The 24,188-nt window shown below is 39.5% G+C and overlaps 1 protein-coding gene across 6 annotated transcripts in view; it reads left to right on the top strand.

The window, feature by feature from the left end:
* LOC112462028 (Down syndrome cell adhesion molecule-like protein Dscam2) overlaps positions 1-22,620 on the top strand; it is a 98,818-nt gene extending 76,198 nt beyond the window's left edge. Inside the window, exons 5-33 of one of the 6 annotated variants that reach the window (XR_003041615.1) lie at positions 4,341-4,505; positions 7,541-7,687; positions 7,862-8,002; positions 8,423-8,613; positions 9,271-9,511; positions 9,747-9,900; positions 9,973-10,124; positions 10,460-10,729; positions 12,108-12,253; positions 12,801-13,236; positions 13,611-13,904; positions 14,034-14,264; positions 14,335-14,490; positions 14,568-14,638; positions 14,772-15,015; positions 15,096-15,242; positions 15,356-15,517; positions 15,603-15,819; positions 15,897-15,985; positions 16,140-16,319; positions 16,496-16,684; positions 16,757-16,942; positions 17,070-17,517; positions 17,741-17,964; positions 18,042-18,210; positions 18,329-18,492; positions 18,620-18,722; positions 19,402-19,668; positions 20,142-22,620. Coding sequence is in view for 5 of the 6 variants with exons in the window: in XM_025027537.1 (XP_024883305.1) it covers positions 4,341-4,505; positions 7,541-7,687; positions 7,862-8,002; positions 8,423-8,613; positions 9,271-9,511; positions 9,747-9,900; positions 9,973-10,124; positions 10,460-10,729; positions 12,108-12,253; positions 12,801-13,236; positions 13,611-13,904; positions 14,034-14,264; positions 14,335-14,490; positions 14,568-14,638; positions 14,772-15,015; positions 15,096-15,242; positions 15,356-15,517; positions 15,603-15,819; positions 15,897-15,985; positions 16,140-16,319; positions 16,496-16,684; positions 16,757-16,942; positions 17,070-17,517; positions 17,741-17,964; positions 18,042-18,210; positions 18,329-18,492; positions 18,620-18,722; positions 19,402-19,590; positions 20,142-20,193 (5,558 nt within the window). In the remaining variant the exon portion in view is untranslated. Of the gene's footprint in view, positions 1-4,340; positions 4,506-7,540; positions 7,688-7,861; positions 8,003-8,422; positions 8,614-9,270; positions 9,512-9,746; positions 9,901-9,972; positions 10,125-10,459; positions 10,730-12,107; positions 12,254-12,800; positions 13,237-13,610; positions 13,905-14,033; positions 14,265-14,334; positions 14,491-14,567; positions 14,639-14,771; positions 15,016-15,095; positions 15,243-15,355; positions 15,518-15,602; positions 15,820-15,896; positions 15,986-16,139; positions 16,320-16,495; positions 16,685-16,756; positions 16,943-17,069; positions 17,518-17,740; positions 17,965-18,041; positions 18,211-18,328; positions 18,493-18,619; positions 18,732-19,401; positions 19,669-20,141 lie in introns of those variants that run through there. The other 5 variants (XM_025027537.1, XM_025027538.1, XM_025027541.1 and 2 more) reach the window with 5 other exon arrangements.
* The last annotated feature ends 1,568 nt before the right edge of the window (positions 22,621-24,188 follow it).

Genomic DNA, 24,188 nt, shown 5'->3' on the forward strand with positions numbered 1-24,188 from the left:
AACAAAAATTAATAAATTCAAAATTATTTTACCGCGCTGATACAACTTCTCTTTTTTTTCCATTAATATCAAAAGGTGAAGAAGAAAAAACGCTTCCTAACTACGAACACTATATAATTATCAATTTTTCCGATGTAAGTAAAAAATGAAGTTTAACTAAATATTTAAATCAAATGTAATGTAATGATGAATTAATATATGACGAGTTTATTGTATCAGAAGAATCTGAAATGGTAATAGCAAATGTATGACGATAGCGCGCCATGATTTAGCATAATAATAGAAGATAGAGCAGTTAAAAATTAATAACTATTCGCATGTAATCGTACGACATTCATTAACGCAACATGCAAGTTATCTAACAAAGATCCCCGGAGAACTTCTCGTTTCACTTTATTTCCTTCTATACGCGAGAACATCGGCCAAGGGGATCTTCTAGCGGTGCTTCTTCTGAAACGAGCGAGCCAAAAAGGAACGGTTCACTTATCTAAAATGACATCGGCCGTCCCCACGTGCTCGCCAAAGAACTTATTCTGCAAGGGAGGGAGATAGAGTCATTGTCGAAATTCCCTTTTGTAAGGATCGCGTTTGCCGACGAGCTTGAGAATTCGGTATCAACATGTCCAGTCTTCGTTCTCTTCGGGCGAGAAGAACACTCCCGAAGGATCGAATAGAGAACACAGCGATGGGAATATTCATTATCCTACGTTAAACCGTCAGCGGTCCCGGTAGTACGGAGAATAATGTCTGAAGAGCTGTCGCGTTTTAAAAATTTAAAAGGGGGTGTATCGCGTTGATTTAACCTTTAGCGGGGGAGAATAATCGTCGCTCGCCAAGAGCTGCTCCCGTTTAATCTTAATTTTTTTCAAATGATTTCATTACGGAAGGTGTACGAGAACCGTACGTAACGATCGTGGAATCTTATATTTCACATGGTTTCCCGCGCGATTTTCCCGTAGCGAAAAATAGCTCGAGGGGTATTTAACGTCGGCAAAATAAAGTATCTCGACGAATTTAACCATGGAAACATGAATAAATAATCGTTCCATATTATTATTTATGCGATAAATGCAAATTGGCACTTAATTAAAAACTAAAAGGTTATATTAAATTATAAATTCGTTTCATTGATTAAAAATATATTTAAATTGGAGAGAAATGTAGTATGAGTGTGCCGCGAAGCGCGATGGGCGCTGCACGTGCATGCGTGCATAAGGAATTAAACAATCGCGCGCGCACTGCATCGTATCGTACATTCTAATCCCTTGAAATTTGTATACTGGATATTTATTCGGCCGTGTTACGCGACGAAACCGTATTTCTCCATACACGTGCATGCCGAGTATGGATGCTATAGGAAAGAATTATTGCCCACCGCACGGTGAGAGATCACCCGTTTCCGCAGACGGACGATTCTCTAGCGTACCGCTCTTATTCTTCTTTATTTTCTTCATTTTATCAACGGGGAAGTGCGCGACTAGAAAAAGAACGTAACCACATTAGCAACCCGCCACTAGTTCTCGAGAAATGGTCTCGGGCAGAAAAAGGTCCACCCTTTCGGACGACAAATGCTTGTATATGTGTAATTCCAGCAAAACGGTCGACGGTTTTAATCACGCACAAAGCACGTTTTACGTTCCTAAGAGGAATGTACACAAGAAATATCTCGCGGCACGACGATAAGATACGAAACTTATCAAAATACGCGCGCGGGACTTTAAATTAAGGTAATTAAAGAATTATCTTAATCGATCAGCTTAATTGCAATGCAATTTCCAGCGAAACAAAGAATTTAGATAAGTTTATTCGTTTTTAGTCTTCTCTATCTATTCGACTATCTAATGTGTATTTGCGTCGTTTTCTAACCGGTTCTTAGCTGGTCGCGATATAAGTGGCAATATATCTGTCCCGTCCCGGCGTAAAATCCATCCTCGGAAAATTCGATTTAAAAAATCTACCGTCTCTTCAGAGAGAACCCTGTACAAGCACAAGGGTTTAGCAAAACACGCTCGTTGCGGCGATGCATCGATACGCCACGGTGTGCACGGCACATTTTCACGCCGCATCAGCGCGTAATGGGCGGTAAGCGCGCAGAGCGCGCGGTATCAGAGATCCGGCGTGAGCGATCTCACACAAGGGAGACGAGGGAAGGGATCGAGGGAGGAGGAAGGACGAATCCGTCCGTGAAGAGAGGAAGAAAGTTAATTTCAACGATTTCTAGGAATTCGTGGAAATATCGTTGCCCGCCTGGCTGGAGATCCGCGCATATTGGCTTTATTTGCACATTTCATTTCACCCCGTTCTATCTCTCTCTATCTCTCTCTCTCCCTTTCGCTCGCTCGTTTACTCGTGCCTGTGCTATTTCTCTCGTATCCTCTCACTGGCGCATCTCAATTTTATCGTCACGTACCATGTCCCCTTCCCGCATACCTGGTCCCGTCCTACCCTTTCCTCCATCTTCCGATTTACACAAACCGAGGGGTCTAACCGAAGGGAGGGGAAGCGTAGGGCGCCTGGCGTCGGGACACCATCCGAGAAGCCCCCAATTTCCGACGCCCCGGACGGCGAGAAGGGTGGAACGACACGACCCGTCTCGTCACTAGGCGAACGGCAGTTCCTCCGATTCACAACCTCTCTTGGCTTTTCTCGTTTCGCGTCTTCTTCCCGGTGCACATTCCTTGGCTCCGTTCGCCGAGCTTTTTAAGCTCTCCCTTCACCTTCCCCTCCGTCCTGCTGCCTCGCTCTCTCTATACTTCGCGAGCTTTCGAGGAAATCGCGCGCGTTACTTCGACACGAATGTTTACGGACGAATCCAGGGGGTGTCTCGACGGCACTTGAAAAACGTGAATTTTTCAGTAACCTTAGCGGCACGTAAATCTTGGGAATTGGTCACGTGTTTGGGCCGATGCGGCTCAAAAGTATTTTTCATGATAACTGAATAATAATGTAAGACATATTTATTTTTTGTAAACGTTTCATAATGTAGAGTGTATTGAGCATGGCAGTATTAAAAGTGGCGGTCATGTGTCTTTTAAATTGAAAGATACACTAATAGATTAAATTCCATTTAAAATCGGTCAAAACAGAGAGCTAATATGTGTTTCAAGGTAACGAAAGCGATGGAGACGTAATAATGCGTTTTGAGTTACCGTACTCACTTAAGCGATTACACGGTTAATATAACTAAAGATGCAAATGCAGGAAATTAATCGCACACTTTGTGCCAACATTCATTATAGCGGAGCGTGTGAGTAGAATACGTGTGTATACGCGCGAGCAGGTGTGTCTCCGGAGAATGGAATATGCGACCTGAGCGCTGTTCCCAGCGTCACTGTTATACATATTGATGTATGAGTGTGTACTTAGATTGAGGGTGATTAGATTTGGAGAGCGAGCTCGTCTCGTACCTCAGCATCTTGTATCTTAACCGCGAATGAAATTCGCAATTGTATCGAATAAGATACGTAAGACAATTTGATTGATCGGAAGACACAAATTGATTGGATGTTACATATAGCGATAAAAAATTCTTCCGTCTAAAATTTCGCCGTCGGAAAACGAACTTAATAAATGTTTTCTTACACACGTATATAGGAATATAAAATATTTTTCATACATTTTTGATATATCACCTCTTGCTAATACAGGCGATTCAGGTGCTTGAAATTTTACGCTCGTAAATTAACGTGTAACGGAATAAGAGGAGTGAATCGCATTATAACGCAGCCATTGTCCATGGACTTGAAATAAGTTTGATCGTTCATTATGCATGCTTCTACTTCCCTATGTCTTATTTTCCACTTTCTGCCTCTGTGGTAACTTCTTAATAATCATCCATCTTCCGCTTTCAACGCTATGTCACTTCGGGCCGCTTTAGTTTTCCTACCCTTTTTCTCCGACTTTCTGTTATATACGAATATAACAGAATTTTATTACAGAGGATGTCTCGCGTCAAATGTAATTGATATGACTCGCAGATCCTCTTCAATCAATGTTAAATCAATTTTCCTTATCGAAAACTGACGGTAATGGTATAATATTCCTAATTTTAAGATTATTGAGCTATATATCAATAATTAAATTTTAAGAACTACGGTTTTGTATTCCATTTAAAATTATGAAGAATAAACTGTTAATATCTATTAGCAGCTCGAAAGCTTAGTTTTAAAAGATTTGATAGAGGAATATCAAGATTAAAAATCGCACTTTTTTTCTTATAAATTGACTAATTGATAGAAATTTTGGGAAACGTTTCGCATAAATGTAAATTTTTTGTAGTAATTAATTCTATTAAATTAAATGTATTGTTTGAACAATTTGATCTGTTACTTACATTGCAGTATTGACGGTACCCGGATACGACGTCAGGGTAAACAGACAACCCGTCATGGAAGGATGCAACGCAGTGTTGTCTTGTACAGCTCGGGAAGATGTTAAGGAACATCTCACTGTAACCTCCTGGTTTCGTGACGATGCCATTCTCTTACCTGGAAACACAGACACCGGTGAGTAACTGCGCGTCGAAATATTTGCTATTTTACTTGATCTAAGGTAGCGCGCGTTGACGCTAAACTTTCTCGAGATTAGCTCTTATGTTCGAGTATCGACAACACACTCGGAATACCATGCGTATCACGTATCCGTCGTTAATTTTTCGCTTTGAACATATTGTCGAGAAAAACAAATTCGAATTAACTAATTCAACGCCTAGCCATCAGTTTTTTATCGATATGCACAGAGATGCGAGTGGATATGAAGTTTGCGTGTCGAAATTAGTTTACGAACGTAAACGTGTCAATCGTGGCGTTCGCCGTAGTTAAAGAGAATAAAAAAAAATCTGATAGGGAAATGCACACACGTTCAGGATAAACGCATATAAATGTAGAGGTAAAAGGATATATCCGAAGTGCAATTCACACCCCCTCATCGCTCATAATCCCTCATACATAATAATTTATAATCATAGAGTCGCATTACTTAAGGGATTATTGCAATTTTTATGAATTACGATAAATTTCACAAGAAAAGGGCACATAACTCGAAAAGGATTAAATTAACGCAATTATGACCGTTAGCGGAGCGAGTGACATACAGGGAGAAAGAGAGAGAGAGTGTGCAAAATGCTTGATCTCTTGGATGAGCATCCGGTATGCGCGCGAGTCCACAGATTCGCACACATATACTCGCACCACGTACCACTCGGGCTACACACGTACGTGCGCTAACTCGGCGATTTAGATCGTCCTGTACACGCTCAAGCATTCATGTCCCATACATATTTATGCCGCTCGGTTGCACGTAACCGGTAGCGGTGTGCGCGTAACTGTACGTACGCGTGTGCCGTTGGAATATCATGGGAAGCATCGCGTCATGTCGGGGCTTGATACGTTTGTTTCGTAACTAGGCGGCTAACATTGCGTCGTCCGCATATATACGAAAGCACCATCTGCACATCCGGCCGGGGGTGCGGTTACGTGTCTCCCGGCGCTGTATACGTCGACGTGTGTGTGTGTGCTCTCCCGCGGTTATCGTCGCACGCGTGCGAAGTGCGGACGCGCGCCGTCGCGAGAACAGTCCGTTATCTTTATCCGAAGACGACGTCGTCGATTCCGCCGTCCGTCAACCGACGTCGCGCCAGTGTCGGAAGATAGAGAGGAATGAAGCGTCAGGCGTATACACATATAGACACGTCCTCGTGACGAAACCGAATTGATACAATAGCTGTCCCCCGAAACGAAGATACCATGCATATTCTGTCGATACCGGAAGAAAATTTTTTTTCTTTTTCTCTTCTTCTCACATTGTAACGGAATTAATTAATGCCACTCAACGAAACGAAACAAAATTAATGTTTAGCATGTCGATCTATCTATTCTAAAATTAGCATTCTTAAACTCAAATATTTGTTCGGAATTTATTTCTCTACTGTAACATAGAATTTGTAGAAAATATCTGATTCGCAAAAATTATAGAAAATAAAGATATAACTTTTCATTTAAGAAGTAAAGAGATATGGTACTCGTATGGTACGCTTATTGATCCTTGCTATAACTATCATGTTGTAACGTCGCGGATATCGCACAGATTCGAGGACATGAAATTCCGGTTGTACATTGCGGGAAGAACATGACGTTTCTATCATTGACTCACGCACACTATAACGATATCGAATCAACGACAATAGTTCTTGTTAGACATCGTAGGGAGGAGAACCACTCGGAATCCGTTCCTATTCGTGATGAATACATCTTGCGCAGATCCGGGGACATATCATCATTAGAATCGTATTATTCGGAATAAGAGGGAATATTCCTCGTGTACTCTAATAAAATTTAGTATAATTTTTAGAGTACAATTTTAATTAAAATAAATGCTCGACATTTTGTATGTAAGCGCCCTAGTTTAAATTTGGAAAATAAAACTATTTTATGTAAAGTTCTTTTACCTTGAAATAATCAGTGAAAAATAACAGACTTATAAAAATAATGAAGAATTTAGAATAACTGAAATAAAAGGGTGCATTTTCGTAGTGACTCCGCAATTTTTCACTCTTCGAGTAATATATCGAAGATTGCTACAGGAAGTCTACCTTTGGCGAAAATATTCCGCCGACATTATTAATTATTCTCTGCGAGCGATAGCGGCGCGCGAAAATCCGAATAATGTTCCGAGCGTGATGAAAAAAAGATTTCTGGCAGGTCAATCCGAGATAGTCAGACAGCTTTAGCAAGTCGGTAGACCGGGCTGCGCGATGGCTGTCCAATGGTTGAGCCAAATTGAAAATTTCACGCCTGATGGTACACCCGTCCGTGATCCGAAGAGGTTTCATCGACAGATGCTGAGGATTTTGCATAACCCTTTGCTCCTGTAGACTTGAAATACGAGAGAAAATATTGCTGGAACCGCGTGCACGTTCAGGGATTTATTATTGATATTTCCTAGCTTCCGAATTCTGAGAAGTCGAATAGTATTTCCACTCAGTCTGCCGCGCTATAGAAAGAAGCGGAATAAATCGCGAAGTCGAGAGAAGCATTTCCTCACTGTAATAGTGATAGAGGAAAAATTTTTATTCAGGTGAAATATCTTGAGCACTGTGCATTGAAATTTTTGTACTTCTAATCTGTTTGTACATGTATAAATATTGCGTTCCGTGTAGAAGTCGCGCACTTTATCTGAACTGTAAGTAAAATCGGAAGCTTGTATTTAAAAAATCGTAATTATTTAAGAATTGATTAACAATTATGAATATTGTAAGATAAGTGACTGAAAATTTGTGAATTTTGACAAATTACATTTCGCGTAATAAGCCTTGTTTTCTTATTCAATTTTCACGGAGTATCAGAGAATGTTTTTTACTTACTTTATGTAATTAATATGTTTGTTAAAAAGATTCGACAATTTTCGATAAATGTTCAATATGAGAAAATTCGGTGCTAAGTTTGCTAAAGAATCTGTAATCGAGAGAAAGCGCGAGATGTCTGAGACATGCTATATATTTTTAAATCGATCTGGTGTATATGCGGCCTGATTTTGTTCACAGGTGGGAGATTCGTAGTCACCTCGCAGGGTGACCTTCATATTAGGGGCGCCAGACCGGAAGACGGCAGAGCGACGTATTCATGTCTAACCCTACATGCCTTGACCAGCGAACGAAGAAAAAGCGAACCCGCCACTTTAACAGTCACGGGTAACTGCCAGAGCCGGATAAACCTTTTGCGAGATAAATATAAAATCAAGATCCGGATTAAAATTTAATCTACTTCCGCGGATTCTGCTGTATATATAATAGAGTGGCCAGGAAGATTATTCCTTGCCACTCGTTCAACTCTTTTTAAATTTATTATCACTGTTTTATTTGCAGAACCAACTGGTTTCTCGCCGCCGCGATTGATGCAACGATCTGAAATCGCTATTTCCGCTGAAAGCGGCTCCGATGTTCACCTCACGTGCTCGGCGCAAGGAAGCCCGCCACCGCAATTTACCTGGTATCGCGATGTTAATGGTTGGTTTAATTAGGGGAATGTTTACCGAATAAGCTATGTTAACAGTAGCGCCGAACAAACTATACCCAGCTGTGTTCAAACATCGATTTCTCGATAGCGTTTATACTGTGTTACGTTTAAACAATGTTGTCACATAATAAATAACTTCGTTAAAAATAAGAAGAAAAATCTATATTTAAAAAATGTACTTCTTTAATATTAAAAGACGCTATCGAACGTTATTATACATATGGAAAAAAAAAGAAATTTGTTTGTTTTATCAAAAAAGCTATAAGATTGTCGACGATTTTTCTCCCTCTCTTGTGTACGGAATACTATCGACATTTAACGCGAATTTAATCTAACATTACGCAAATATATGCAAACTTTGCTGATATGACCGTTACAGGACAGATATACATCTGAATGTCTTATTCTAGGCCACTCAATACCGGTCGAATCGTTCGGCCGTATCCAGCTTTGGGGTGATTTGATGCAAATTCGTCGCGTAGATGCGCAAGACGCAGGAAGATACGTTTGCCGGGCCAGCAATCAACTTGGCGAGCAACGAGCGGAGACGCACTTGTCAGTCACATCAAAGCTAAACGCTCGGATTCAGCCGCGTGTGCAAGTACGAGTCTGATTTATGCAAATGGATAATTTCTCTCTTAAATGTATGACATTTTATATTAGCAGACTGAAAGAGGGATAATAATATAAAGGTAGATAGAACATCGTCTCACGCACAAAGAGATTTTCTTCGAAATTCAGGATTGTGATGAAAAAGGAAAACTTTTATCCTATGAAAAATTATTAAGCTTGCGCCACGATATAATATTAGCGAAAGTTATTTATCCGATATAATAGGGAAAACAATTAATGCAAATCAAGTATTTAATCCACTTACGGATAACACTCTGCTCTACTTTTATCGTAGTGTAATGGAAAATTGGGTTAAACTAAATATGATTGCGTTACCTATATTTAACGTAATTGCGTCTACGATAATTAATTAACAATTATTACTTTCTCTCTCGCTCTCAACATAAAATTAATTAATAAAACAATTATTAAATGATGATTACTTGGTCATGAATTCATCACAGATTGGCACTAAATATAAAAATACATTAAATGTGTCGTTAACTTAACAAAAGCAAATCTCCCGGGGGTATTAATCTTATTGCATGTTGAGGAAGTCTTCTCAAGAAAACAACATAAAAATCGCAGAGATAGACACGAATTCGCCCGACGACTGCGAGATAGATTCGCTTGTCATCATTCGCAGGTCATTAATTCCGGCGAGACCGCCACGATGAACTGCACGGTCGAAGGATATCCGGTCGAGAGCGTTGAGTGGCTACATGACGGTGTCCCAGTATTGACCGCGCAGGACACGAGGATCAGATTGTTAGCTCCCTTGGTGCTCGTGATAGGCTCCGTTGGTCGCAGAGACAAAGGGATGTATCAATGTTTGGTGAGGAGCGACAAGGAAAATGCTCAGGCCACCGCCGAACTCAAGCTCGGAGGTCAGCAAACGCATCGTCCGCTTTTAATACCCGTTGTATCCTATTTTCGTTTGGCCGTTTCTATCTATTCTTATACCATTAATTTATATGGATAAATATATACATATTTTCCGCGTTCTATTATTGGATAATTAAGTTTTCGTTGCTTTTCCTATACATATATAAATTTCTCTTCTTCCGAGAGAACTGGCTCGTGCCTGTTTTAAAAAACGGATTTTTGAAAACAAATTTTTAGACACGGTCCCGGAATTGCAGTACACGTTTATTGAGCAGGCACTACGACCGGGCCCGCCGGTCTCTCTGCGATGTTCTGCTACTGGTTCACCGACGCCATCCTTTACGTGGCTACTAGACGGTGAACCACTGAGTCAGATTGCAACTGGACACAGGTAGATCGTACCTATGTTCTGATATATTGGCGTTATATTGCGCTATCTTCTAATCAGGAACTATACGCGTAGATACGCGATAGGCCAATACGTGGATCAATCCGGTGACGTGATCAGTCACTTAAACATTTCATCGGCGGGAGCCGAGGATGGTGGCCTGTATGCTTGTGTGGCGTCCAACACTCTAGCGATCGTCGAGCACAAAGCTAGATTGAACATTTACGGTACGGCATGCATGCAAGATAATAATTTCATAATTATATACATACAAATATAATTACGTATTAGGATGTGGAATAATTTTTAAGTGTGAGAGCATCTCTTACGAATAAGCTCTTAATCTGTAAATTTCCACAATATTGACGTAAATCTTTTAAATCGAGTCTTCAAAAATCGAGTGCGTTTTAATTAGATCTATTAGATTTACATCCACAAATATCGAGAACATACAAATTTTAAGCGAGACAAGGAAGAGAGTCTCGAGTAAGCGGGAAAATTGATTCAGCTCGTGGAAGCGAGTTCAAAACGGGATAATTCTATAATAAGAAACCACTTTTAGGACCGCCGTACATCCGATCGATCGGCCCGGTTCGCGCCATCGCTGGTGTCGACATTACAATAGCGTGTCCTTACTCAGGATACCCGATCACATCGGTCGGATGGACCCGAGGTGGTGCCGAGTTGCCCTTTGACATTAGGCAGCGGGTCGACAGCGAGGGCCACCTTACGATCCTCACGGTAGATCCGAATGATGCCGGTACTTACACGTGTATAGTTCGAGCAAGTTCCGGGGAGACTGCCAACAGGGATATATTACTAACTGTTAATAGTAAGTGAGAACGAGAGAGTGGTCAGCGTGAAACAGAGAAGTAGAACTAATTAGATGGATGTTTCATAAATTTATATAATTTATTAAGCTCTGAAATGTATTTCCTGTCTAACGACAGTATATTTTTGAGTAGAAATATTGTAGCATTTCGAATCTTATTTCAAGAGGATCAATGCAGGAAAATATAAAGTTGTGAAAAAGATTGCAATATGTATTGTGATGCAATGTATTGTTACGTTCTCCAGACCTTATGATTCCTTTCTTCGCGCAATTGTCGGTGAGACCATTCTACAGCGAAAGAAATGAATAGACACCAAGCGGGCGAACAGTTACTGCTTAGTGGAGGAGACAATAGTCTAGACAATTTTTTTTTGTTCTATTGAGTTCAATAACAGAACGAGAATCGTGCAAACACACACATATGATACACATTCTTAAGTAGTAAAAATAAAAAGAAAACGATTTAAAAAGAAAACAATCATGGTATAATCCGAAATTATTCTTCCTTTGCTTTATTATTATTAAAAATCGATATATTTTTGAAAAATTGGAAAACGGTTGACTAATCAATTTTCCATAACTTAAAAGATAATATCGGAAGTCCCAGTCTACTACGAAACACATTCGGAATTAAGGGAAGCAGCAGAAACTGTTAGCTCAAGTGCAAGGAAATTTTAAACATTTAAATTTAACTAATAAAAATTTAGATTTATTCGAAAATCTTGTTACTTTCCTGACAGGCAATTTTCCCGTTTTACTCGCGTTACAGCTTTCCCCCTTTTTTCCTCCTTTTATAGCAGAGATACAAAAACTTTCCAACTGATTCTTTCTCTATCATGTATATACAATATACATATAATTAGTTAGCGCTTTTATCAATGAGATTATAATAACTAAAATTAATTTAATAATTAGAACTGTTTCACGAAAATTCTAATTGATGTCCTCTGCACGAATGTAACATCCGCGAATCATCCACATACATTCACTTCCAAATCACTTCAAAATATATTATTTACTTTATAGCTCCCGAAGAAATTATTTGTAAGATTTGTATACTAAATCCGTAATAATAATTCTTTTCTCTTTATATAAAGAGCTCTTGCCCTCAAGTCTTTATCATTCAAAATCGTATAAGGTAATTTACCCTCAAATAATGATTAAATTACTTTATCTGAAACAAAGGACCGATGAATGCACAGAGAGTATCCTTTTGGGACATTGACTTACATCTGAGATTTATATGATGCGTTCGACTCGTAATCGCGCGTCTCTATTTCACTTAACTTTACCAAAACGGAAAGGAATCTCGGGGTTTGGACGTAATAGTATAATATAGCGCAACATGTAACTTTTCCATTTTGTGCGTACTTTGCAGGTCCACCAGTAATGAGTCCCTTCAGCTTTCCCGCGAATTCGCAAGAAGGCAGTCGTGCTCAAGTGACTTGTAGCGTGACGTCGGGCGATCTTCCAATCTACATTTCCTGGTTGAAAGATGGCGAGCCACTGCCTTCTTCCCTTCGCGTAAGCATTATTTCACTTCACAAAGTTCAGCTCTATATGAAGAAATATTCGACAGTTTCTTTCTACGTTCTCTCTAATTTTTGTGTCTTCGACGACAAAAGATAAAAAAGTAACGCAAACTGCAACTTTATTTAAAACTATGTACATATATCTATGTACATTTTACCTATAAGAACTAATTTTTTAATCTTTTAATATTTTTCTTCGAAAAAGTTTCTCCTCTTGAAAATAAAAATACGCATTTTCTAGGAATAAAACTAGTGTGAAAAATATTTATATAGTAGCCTTTGTGAATAATGTTCTTCAAACAAATGGAAGCTCAATAAAAGCAAATTTTAAAAACAGCATATAAGATAGAGATTTTACCGATTTTACGGCCTTACAAATGCAAAGGAGAGAATATCTTTTATTTCTCTTATAATTAAAAAAATATGTATCTTTTATAATTATCCATTATGTATAAGGATAATAAAAATAGCGTGATATCTTAATTTGTATGTTTCGCATAAATCATATTCCTATTTATGATCGCGTTTCTGCCCTACAGATTGAAGAGCGAGGTGCCGAGTTCTTCAGCCTCCTCGTCTTCAAGGAACTGTCGTCGCGGCACAGCGGCAAATACACCTGTGTGGCCACGAATAGCGCCGCGAAGGTCAACCACACGGCCGAACTTTTGGTAAAAGTACCGCCTCAATGGATATTCGAACCGCTAGACGTGGCGACTCTCCTGGGTAACCCGTTAAATGTCCATTGCGAGGCCAAAGGTTTTCCACCACCGCGTATCACGTGGCTGCGTGCCAGAGGCAGAACGTCCAACGACTATCAGCCGCTGGTCGATGGTTCCGATGGTAGACTTACGATATTGCCTAATGGATCTTTGTGGACGGCTTCCGCCGGTCCGCAGGATGAGGGTTACTATCTCTGTAGGGCTAACAATGGCATCGGATCCGGACTAAGCAAAGTGATATACGTGTCAGTGCACGGTAAGAATAATTATGCGAATTACAGCGAATTAATTATGATCCAATACAAAATCTAGAGATATGAATACATTCTCGATTGTTTAAATAATCAGTTCATCAATGCAGAAAAGTCTAACAAAAATGTTAATTAGTCAATCGACACTTCATAAGTTTATATTTTTTAAAAACATGATTAAATAGAAAGAAATAAAATAATTTATATTTAATAATAAAAAAAGCATTTTTTTCAATAATCATTTTTTTAATAATAAAAATCTCTAAAGATCAATTAATTTATTCACAGTAATTTTATTTCAAATGTGATATTTGATATTTGAAAATTATTAAAAATCTCGCTGAGCAAACATCAAATCAAAATTTATGATTTTTTGCAGAACCGGCGAGATTCGAGTTTCAGAGTAAAAATGTAACGATTCGCCGTGGAGAATCCGTAACTATCGATTGCACTGTAATCGGTGATAATCCTATAGAGGTTCAATGGATGCACAACAGTGATCGATTGGATATGAGCAATCATAGACTAAGCATCGGTCAAATAAAGACTGACAACGGCCTGAAGTCCCAATTATCTATCGCAAACAGTGATCGGCAAGATTCCGGGGTCTACAGATGCACCGCTGACAACGCTTATGGAAGAAGCGAACATCTGATTTATTTAGCAGTTCAAGGTAAAGCACGCATTTTTATTATTAAACCTTCTCATTTTGCACAGGTCAGCGTTAATTTTTATTAATAGCTGTATCCGAATCAACGTGCAACGTAAACGCTTTACTTCAAACCATGTTTGTATTTTACAGAGAGGCCGGATCCTCCAGCTGGACTCGAAGTAATAGAGATCGGTTCCCGATCAATACGGTTATTATGGAAGCGAGCCTTCGACGGAAACAGCCCTATAAGAAATTACGTGATACAATATCGCTCGCTGAGCCACGGTATGACCGATGATTGGAATCCCGTCAAAACGCACAATGTCACGTACACGCCAGGAAGCTCCAATAGCGGTAATTCTATACATCCGACTCAAAACGGTTCGTCCATATACCCCCGATCGATATCGCGGTATCTGTCCGTCCCCTTCGTGACTTGTCTCAATTCTAGGCTTATCTCCGTTCGAAACCACCGGCGATGATCAAGAGGTAGCTCTGGTCGGTGGTCTTCATCCGGCCGTTACCTATACCTTCAGGATATTTGCTATAAACTCCATCGACGCGAGCGGACCGACGGAACCAGTCGTGGCGAAAACTCAGGAGGAAGGTAAATGCCTCGTATGACAATGCGATCGTATGACTGAAATCTTACTGTATTGTATTACATTGATATATCTGCAATAGCACCTACCGAACCACCGCAAAACATCAAAGTGCAATCTGCCGGGCCTGGAGAGCTCATGGTCAGTTGGCAAGTAAGTAACGCCAATTCATAGACGTGACTTACAAGTACTTTAGAATTAATTCTCTTGAAATAAATAACGTATCAATGCTATAAAAAAATCGAGAAACAATTTGAAAACACATTAAAATGTATTTGTTTTTTAGCCACCTCCAAAAGAATCGTGCAACGGCGATCTGCTAGGATACATAGTGACGTGGTCGGAACATTCGTCGTCGACTTCGGGTGTCAATCAAAGCAAAAGTTTAACCGTAAACGGTTGGGCGACGACAAAGGTGCAGCTGACCGGTTTGAGAAAATTTACGAAATACGGCATTTCGATCCGAGCTTTCAACAGCATAGCCAGTGGACCAGCTAGTGCTCCCATCGTGGGCACTACTCAAGAAGGAGGTACATGATCGAGAAATCGTATCTATGCGAAGCAACGGTGACCGGACATATTTAAATCTCCATTCACATTCGTTTCGTAGTACCGGAAACGCCGCCGACTCAAGTGACATGCGTTCCATTGTCTTCCCAAAGCGTCAAAGTGTCTTGGAGTCCGCCTCCGCCTCATCAGCACGGCGGAATTATTCAAGGATACAAAGTCTATTACAGGCCGGTTCCTACTGATAACAGTGAGTCACTCGCTACATTAATGAACAAAAAATGTTCGCAAGAGATTAATCTCGTAAATCATTATTATGTTTTACAAGACATTATTAGATGTTAACTTTTTTTCCTATCGCAGTGGATATATCGACGGTCGGCGAAGTTAAAAGAACTTCCAGCATGGACACTTACTTGCACACGTTGTACAAGTACACGAATTACTCCATCAAGGTATTGGCTTACACAGGCGCGGGTGACGGAGCGTTGAGTCCACCGATCTTCTGTATGACAGAAGAAGATGGTGAGATATCTAATGCAATTTTAGTAAATAAGAAGAACTGGTTATCTCAAATTATAAAATAAATAATCCGGCATTTCTTTTGCAGTTCCAGGCCCGCCCGCTGGCATTAAAGCACTGGCGTTAACAGCGGAAAGCATATTAGTTTCCTGGTTGCCGCCGTTGCAGCCTAACGGAAATGTCTCAAAATACACTGTGTATAGCAGAGAAGCTGGCTCGAAAAATCATAACGCGCACACGATGCACGAACCGCCACTATCGCCTACGGATACTCTTACAATGGAATTACGAGATTTAGTGGAGAGGTACGTACGAATATCATAACGTGTTGATTGTAACTCTTTCGCAATGTTTTTTACAAACAAATTCTTAATTTCTCTAGGCAATTATACGAGTTTTGGGTATCGGCAACGACCGGTCTCGGAGAAGGGGAACGAACCACCATAGTTTCGCAAACAACGAATACCAGAGGTGCTTGTGGGGATCACATATTCGAAAATTTGCTTTCAGAATTAAGATTTCTAATTTATTTATTGCACGTCTTATACGTTGCCTGATATACTTCTCGTAAATTTTTCTATCGTATAATTGTAAAAGCATAGAACTGATAGAACTCATTCCGTAGCTCCCGCTAGAGTGGCGTCATTCTCGCAAATATTAAGAAGAGCTGTAAAATCGTCGGTCACCCTGTCGTGTTTAGTGGTCGGAAATCCTACGCCACGACCTATTTGGACATACAGAAACAATCAAATCACCACCGGCAGGCATTACGAACTTACACCCGACGGGCACCTTAACATACGCGGTAGGTATCTTACTCTTTAACTTATTCCTCGCTACTTGCAAAATCACTATACTTGATCTAGACACTCAAGTGCAAATTTGAAATGTCTATAACATTACATGAGCTAATTATTTTTTTTATCCAAATTATTTAACCTACAAATTATTATCATAATAATCTTCTCGATCGTCTTTCAGGATTGGAGCAATCGGTCGCAGGGAATTATACTTGTTCGGCTAGCAACTTATTCGGCGACGACTCCATCACGTATTCATTAGTTGTAGTGATGCCACCCAGAGCACCGACATTAGAATTGCAATATACGACAACCAACAGTATCAGATTCCGTTGGAATCATCCTGACAATGGCGGTGCTACTATACAAGGTACTGAAAAAGTAACCGATAATCGCGTCACGTATGTATTTTTATAAGTAAAGTATCTTTCTTTTATGCCAGGATATGTGTTAAGCTACAAGAGGGATCAGGGTGGATGGGAAGAAATTGCCTTATCTCCTGAGCAGACGGAATTCGTGCTCTCTGGATTAAAATGTGGTTCTTCCTATTTAGCGCATTTAACAGCACACAATCGCGTCGATACCGGCGACCCGAGTCCGTTAATTAGCGCAACAACGAAGGGCACCGGTAAGTAAGATATTCTATTAAAATAAGCTACGAGATCGATTTGGCTTAGAATCAAATTCAAGTGTCAATTAATACAAACTTTCCTATTGAAACGGCGACGATTAATTTCCCTCAACTTACATTCCAGCGCCCCTATTGCCTAAGGAAAGAGATATTATTTCGGCAAACGGCACGTCGGTGAAATTAAATTTATTATCTTGGCCTAACGGAGGATGCCCCATTCAATATTACACCGTCGAGTATCGTAGGCGAATCAATACGGAACCGTGGATTTTGGTGGCCAGTAGAGCGACCGATAACGTCGTGATTCGTGATTTAAAAACGGCATCGTGGTACAGTTTACGTTTGACGGCTCACAACGACGCTGGCTCGACTCAGGCTCAAATGGAGTTTGCCACGACCACGTTAAGCGGAGTCAGTATCGGTCCGCCCAACGATCTGATAATGGAGGACGATATCAAGAAGACTGTGCCTAATCATAAAGTTTTGTATGTCATCGTACCGCTCATCTGCGCAATCGTTTTGGTTGTTTCTGCCGTTATCCTGGGATATGTCATGCTTAAACGTAACGGCAGGTAAAGCATAATCCCGGCTCTTGAAACTCTATTTTACTTTATTTACTTTGTAAAGGCCCGTATTCTCTGCCCGCATTTATTTCTGAAATTCTACGGTATATGTAATGTTAACTATATGCTAAATGCGCGCATTTATGATAAAAGTGAACTGAGAACACGAGCCTTTACCACCCGCCACGATCAGATTCTTATTAATCGCTCTTTTAACATTGTTTTTCGACAGAGCGAACTATCTAGGCGAGATGTTACCGGGACAACAGCAGCAACAACAAGCTTTAGGAATAGTTCCACAACAACAGCACCAGCAACAACATCATCACTTGTCCAGTTGTATGTCGACCGTACAACTCAAGTCGACGGCTGAACGAGACAACAGACGTAATCATCAGGTTTACACTAGTTCGCCCGTGAAGCAAGAAAATCACAAATCCGCCGATCACGGATCTGGTACGTGTGTTCGCGGGGCAATGAGTTATTTGTGTAACGTGAATGCACCTTTACGAATGCTCTGTTATCCTTCACAGAAATGTATGAGATAAGTCCGTACGCCACGTTTAGCGTTCCCGGAAGAGAGAATCGTTCGGTCACAACTGCGACGCTCGACTACACGATGCAATTCAAGACTTTTGGTCATTTGGAGAACGAGGACATCAACACTATCGATTATGACAGATCCAGCGTGGAGTTCGAAAGGTAACTGGCTTCTCCCGCCGCTTCTTAACTTCTGACTCTTCGTGAAATCCGTTTCGCGTTTTTGCGGACCTATTTTTCTCCTCTTCTCTTCCTCTTTCTGGTGTTCTTTGACGCGCAGGTCGAAAACACCAAGGTGGCACAAGCAACGCTACTTTCCGAGCATCGCGGAAGCCGAGAGCAAGCTGCGATCGAGTCGACAAGGCTCCGGGAGCGACACGTCCGGAAGCCCTTGCGGCGAATGCACCGGGCCTAGTTATAGAGTGCCAGTAAAGCCTTGTAGAGGTACAATTATGTATTCCTACTCTCACGATTTTGTAGACAAAAAGAAATCGCATAGAAAATAATTTATCGAGAAAACCAGCTGCACACGAATAAATCTGCGTGTATAACAACGCGATTCTCCTTACAGATGTATTTTCGCGAGGTGTCGAATCGAGTACGGAATCTAACAACGAAGGCTCGCCCTCACTCGCGAGACGACGAAGCCGACAGCCGAGCCGGTCTACTCGCAGGTAGCCAAGGTTTGTTTGTTTCCACATAGCACTCAGTCTTGACTATTCGATATCGGCCTCTTATCGTTTTCACACCGACGCGAGAAAGAAGCGCAATGACGCGAGTTATTTAGCAATGAGAAATTTTTTACGAGTGTCAAACATTTATTTATATTTATTTTATGATTATTATTGCAAGAGACATGTTGAAAATACATATATTCCGATAGAATATGTTGTGATACATATATGACATATTTTCACGTCATTGCGCTTCATTCTAAAGCCTCATATTTTATACGACGAAGGATACCAAACATTTAAGGATGTTCTAATATGTTCGCTATTAAACATAACAAAATTTTCGTATTTTTGGGAAAAAATTTAACTAAACCTTTACGTGACCGATGAAAAAATTATCCTTACACGTATAAAAAATGTATTGTGTGTATGTACCACCTCATCCTATATATATTTAATTTAGATAATATCAAAGATAATGTTGATAATAACCATTAAATTAATCATCAATTTATAATTAATCATCGTGAAACATTATTTTACGAATAAGGGATTTGATTAATCGTATTTAGTTAAAGCTGCATTTTATTAATTTTTTAATTCAGGCAACGGTGTCACAAACTTTAAAGAAAAATTTTCCTTCTGACTCGACAAATGTATCCGCTGATCTGTTTGACAGTTCGGTGGAGGATATGACACTATTGCCGCCAACCGGGTTCAGTGACAGCCGCGAATTGAGCGACGTGGAGTGCGACCGTGACCGTGATCGCGAACGCGATCGCGAATGGCAAGGTTTATCAGCCGGGACCCGTCACGGCGGCAGTTTGGGCAGACTTCCGATTGAGGCCGTCGAATCTATGCTCGCTAGGTATCGGCACGAGTCTCCGTAAACAGGCATGCCGAGTACCAAGCAGCCGAGACCGGTCTAATGCTCGGAAATTTATTTGTTTGTATATAGGATGTCTCGCGACTACCGTTATACACATGTATAATATATGAGAATTTGAGGAAAAATGATAGTTGTTTGGGATACTGATACTTTTTATATAACATCAGTAGTATTATAGCTAGCTGACGTTATTTGTCGTCAATTGTCATTTTAATGTCAAAATGACGACAAATAACGCTTGCTACCCCTGGCTTGTATTTAATAATATTATATGTTTCCATATATATACATTTATAACATCAAGTAGATTATATTATTTAATAAAGCCTTTACTTATCAAGGTAGTTAATATCAAATATTCAAGACGAGGAATAAAACATTCTCTGAATAAATTTGAAATATCATTAATTCATTTAAAAAATTACTATCATATACTCGCTTTCGTTTTGAAGAATGCGAGATACTTGAAAATTAATAAGAGAGAGAATTAAATAAAATACTTTTAAAAACATATGCGTTATCTGTTGCAGATATCAGCAAAGGAAGGAGCAAGAGAGACAAGAATTCACTATACACGTATGATCGAGATTCGCTGGTTCGACTTGGTATCTTCGCCGGACGATTTAACATTATTTAGAAAGAGATGACAAGTCGTCTCTTTTCTTGAAACTATCCGTCGCCGTTGAAGAAAATTTTAATGTGTTGAAAAGAGTGCGTGAGAGACAATTTAATTTTTAATGGAGATGGATATAAGAGACTCCTCAGGTCCATTTGTGTCGAAGAGGCGTCTCAATAACTGATCTGCGTTGCGCCAAATACTGCCGTTATTATACACAAAACATGGCCTTCGTATATAACCCTGTATGTGCCACGTATGTAACGCCGAATTTCGAAAAAAAAAAAGAACACCAAATCCTGTCGGCGATATACACATGATGCAATTAAGCAATCGAGAAGTAACGGAAGCATTCGATTAACTGTACGTTTTTGATAGCATTTATCCTTTCTATCACCGAATTACGATTACATTGTCTTACGATTACCGTACGGAACGTGATTACGATAAAAAAAAGTCTGATTGACCGATCCATTACTTTCGCGACGACCAATTATTGATATACAGGGTGAACGCCAACTTCCATGCGAGTACCTCCGCTTCACTAGTGCGATCTACTTATTAATGAGCTATTCTACGTATGATTATAGGAACGACCGATTATTCGCGGTAATGAGTATTGCATTTTAAAAGATTTTAAAAAACGCTGCAACGACCGCAGCGTTACACGTTACACGTTACCCCCGTAAGAAATAGGTCAATTAATTCGAAGCTATAATGACGAACGTTTATTCGAAACGAAACTGAATTCCTATTAATCTTGACAATCGGAAATTGGTTCTCAAATTGCTCTCGGTTTGAAATTCGAAAGTGCTTCGATTCGATTTCACGCAATTCAACTACGAAACCGACTTTCCACGAACGATTTTTCGAATAGCGTCAACTTTATTAGAAATGTATAGTATTAAGAACGTTATGAAAAAAGAAAAAAAAACGAAGAGACTTGGGAAGATAAGGAGAGCTTACGTGTGCTCCTTTCTCTATCCTAATTGAACGTAATTGTGCGCTATAACAAATAGTATTTACAAATCGTTTATCCGAATAAGAAGCGGCTAGCGCCTTAACTGTGTAAATAACTGCTCTTTGAGAAATGACACTTATCGATGTGATCGTAAAATAACGCTAACGATTATGAAATACCACGTGCACAGAGAGTCATAGTATGTCCGCAGACAAGATCGAGAATCGTGTAGCATAGAGCGATCGAAAAAACTGTAACTTCTCACCGGAGATTCGGTTTCTTTTCGAAGATCTCTCCCGTAACGTGAGACTGATCGTTGACCGAGTACGCTTAAATTGATTTCTGCCAACAAGAGTAAAAGGGCCGGTTTCACCATCTCCGATTAGTTTAATCGGCCGATTATTCCATTGAAACTGACCAATCGCATTTGTCGTTAAGCAGATTGACCAATCATGGTTGACATTTGATCGGCGCCGATTAAATTAATCGAAGATGGTGAAACCGGCTGTAAACGGTTAATCGTTCCGATCGAGCGACACTTCCGATCACGCTCAAAAAGAGAAAGAAACAAACGGAACCATGCGACGCGCGACGTTCTTCATTTCCCTTTTACTTTAATAAAAGAGAGACAAAGACTTGCTTAGAATTATTCTCGCGGTTGTTTTTAAGACAGTTGACTAAGTCTCGTAGGAATCTCAAGAAAATTCATATGATATACGTCTCTTGTTACTTTATAACGGGTTATCGCGTAGATGTAATAGATATGTATATATAAGTGGAGATGATCAGAAGATCAGACGATTTCTCGAGATTCGCGCGCGCGAATTTCGCGCTCATCTCGGACAAGAGTTTATGCGAAATGTATCGCGATCGATATCACAACAGTCATCCTGCAGAAGATGGATGAATCGAGGAGAGAATCGGCGGTGATTCATTCTGTAATGCCGGACTCCCAGAAATTGGCATAGTTTTAAGGATCGTTTATTTCTCACGATTCATCTGCTTCCGACAGGATGAGAGAGACGTTGGAATAGTTAGAGCAAGCGCAAGAGAGGCAAAATAATATTGGAAGAGAAGAGCATGTGTGTATGTTTCATTTCATATTAGCAATCGCAATCGCAAAACTGCCGGTTAAACAGTTGGGACAAGTGCGATAAGAGTCACTTTAAGAAAATATCAGCGTAATTGTCGTAATCCATCGCACAGATAGAATTGCGAAATCAAGACTGTCCGTTCGAATAATTAAAGCAAATATGGAGCAACACGAAAATTATATACACGATGAAAAAGCTTAGCTAAAAAGAGGCTGTTTTGACAACTTCGACGATTCTGAGATTTGTATAACGCCAAAGGGACGATCTACCGAGAAATATGTGTACACTCATGAAGAAAAAAAATAAAAAGAGCAAATTACAATGCGGTAGAACTGCAATATATGGTTGTTTTCTTAAAATCGATAAGGGATTACACCTTTTCGTGAGATACCTTTTAGAATTTTTATTTAATGTTTATCATCACCTTCCCCTCGGATAGGCAGAATGCTAGCAGAAACATAACAGAATCCGTTAACGGAATATAATGACAGACTGATTTCAGAAATCGAACTATTTAAATATTTTAAATGATGTATTCCATTTGAATGGAATACGAATTTGATGAAATGACAGATTCTACTCAGTTTCTGCTAACAATCTGCTATCAGATTATATCGGCAGGCTCTGTGTGGCAGAACACCTCGCAGAACACGAGTTTAATGCAGAATCAGCTTGATGCCACAATATTCTACTTAAATCTATTGGTAAACTGTTAATATTTTGGCCTTACTAGGCTGTGTATTTTTAAATTTCTAACAATTCAGATTAAATCAGACGGCATATAAATGTAATAATGTAAAGTTTCTATTTGCGTAAAAAATTCAAAGATTTTAGGAGGACAAATATTATTAAAACATGATATATTAGCTGGAGAATTCCTAAACCAAAATTGAACGATGTTAATAATGAGCGTAATTATTATTTCTTTATTATTGCTTATATACTTTTTTTGACCATAAACTTCTCTGCAACATTTATCAAGTTAACGCACGACAAACTTTTTAAGCAAATCCTCGTAAGTATTAGCAGTTTCGTATCTTAATCAGTGATATATTTTGAGCCAGCGTGCCATTATTATGACAAAGATATTATCAGAAATACATATAAAATGATTTTATTGGAGTTTTGACCAAACTTTAATAAAAAAATATTCAGTACTTAACTTATTAAATAATATCTGTACTATTTTGTTGATATAAATCAAAATTATTAATTCTTTACTATTTAACTTACGAAAAAAAATTAGAAATAATGAATTGTATAAAAATTTTGCTTCAAGCAATTTTGCCGGTTAAATTAATCGCCGATTAAGTTAATCAAAATTTGGCCCAAGTTGCCTTTAATGATAAATAATCTTTCTCAAAGTCTCCAAAAGTGAAAGGCAATCTTTAATTTACATAAGGTCGGTGTAACAATTATTCACTTTTAATAATTGTTTTATTAATTTAAGAGCCATTAAAAAGTAAAAGCAGTCGTGATTTAAGGACAATTCCTCATGCCAATCGTGGCGTAAAGCGTGCGTGAGTTGTCCGCAAAATTGGAAAATGTTATAATACCTATCCCCCTAAATCAAACATTGGAAAATATTTAATCGAAATAACTAACTGCAGAACGACGACATGCGTATACGTACCTGACAATGATCACGACGAATTTATTCCACGATCGTTAATGCATCCCGAGAAAATAATGTGCGAAAGAACGAACGAGCAAAACCACCACGAGCGTGCAGATGGTAACAGGTACGAAAAAATCGTAAGACCTCTAGTGCGGGACGCGCGGATTTCTCTGGCGCGATGTTTTACAACTCTCCGCGAAAAATATCAAGCACTTTGCGAGAGACACTTGCTGTTATTCTACGCGTACTTACGATGTCCCTTTTCACTCGCGAACGACGCGGCAAGGC

Source organism: Temnothorax curvispinosus, unplaced genomic scaffold (genome assembly GCF_003070985.1).
Source record: "Temnothorax curvispinosus isolate PA1 unplaced genomic scaffold, ASM307098v1 QBEX01011959.1, whole genome shotgun sequence".
In the NCBI taxonomy this organism is placed as follows: domain Eukaryota; kingdom Metazoa; phylum Arthropoda; class Insecta; order Hymenoptera; family Formicidae; genus Temnothorax; species Temnothorax curvispinosus.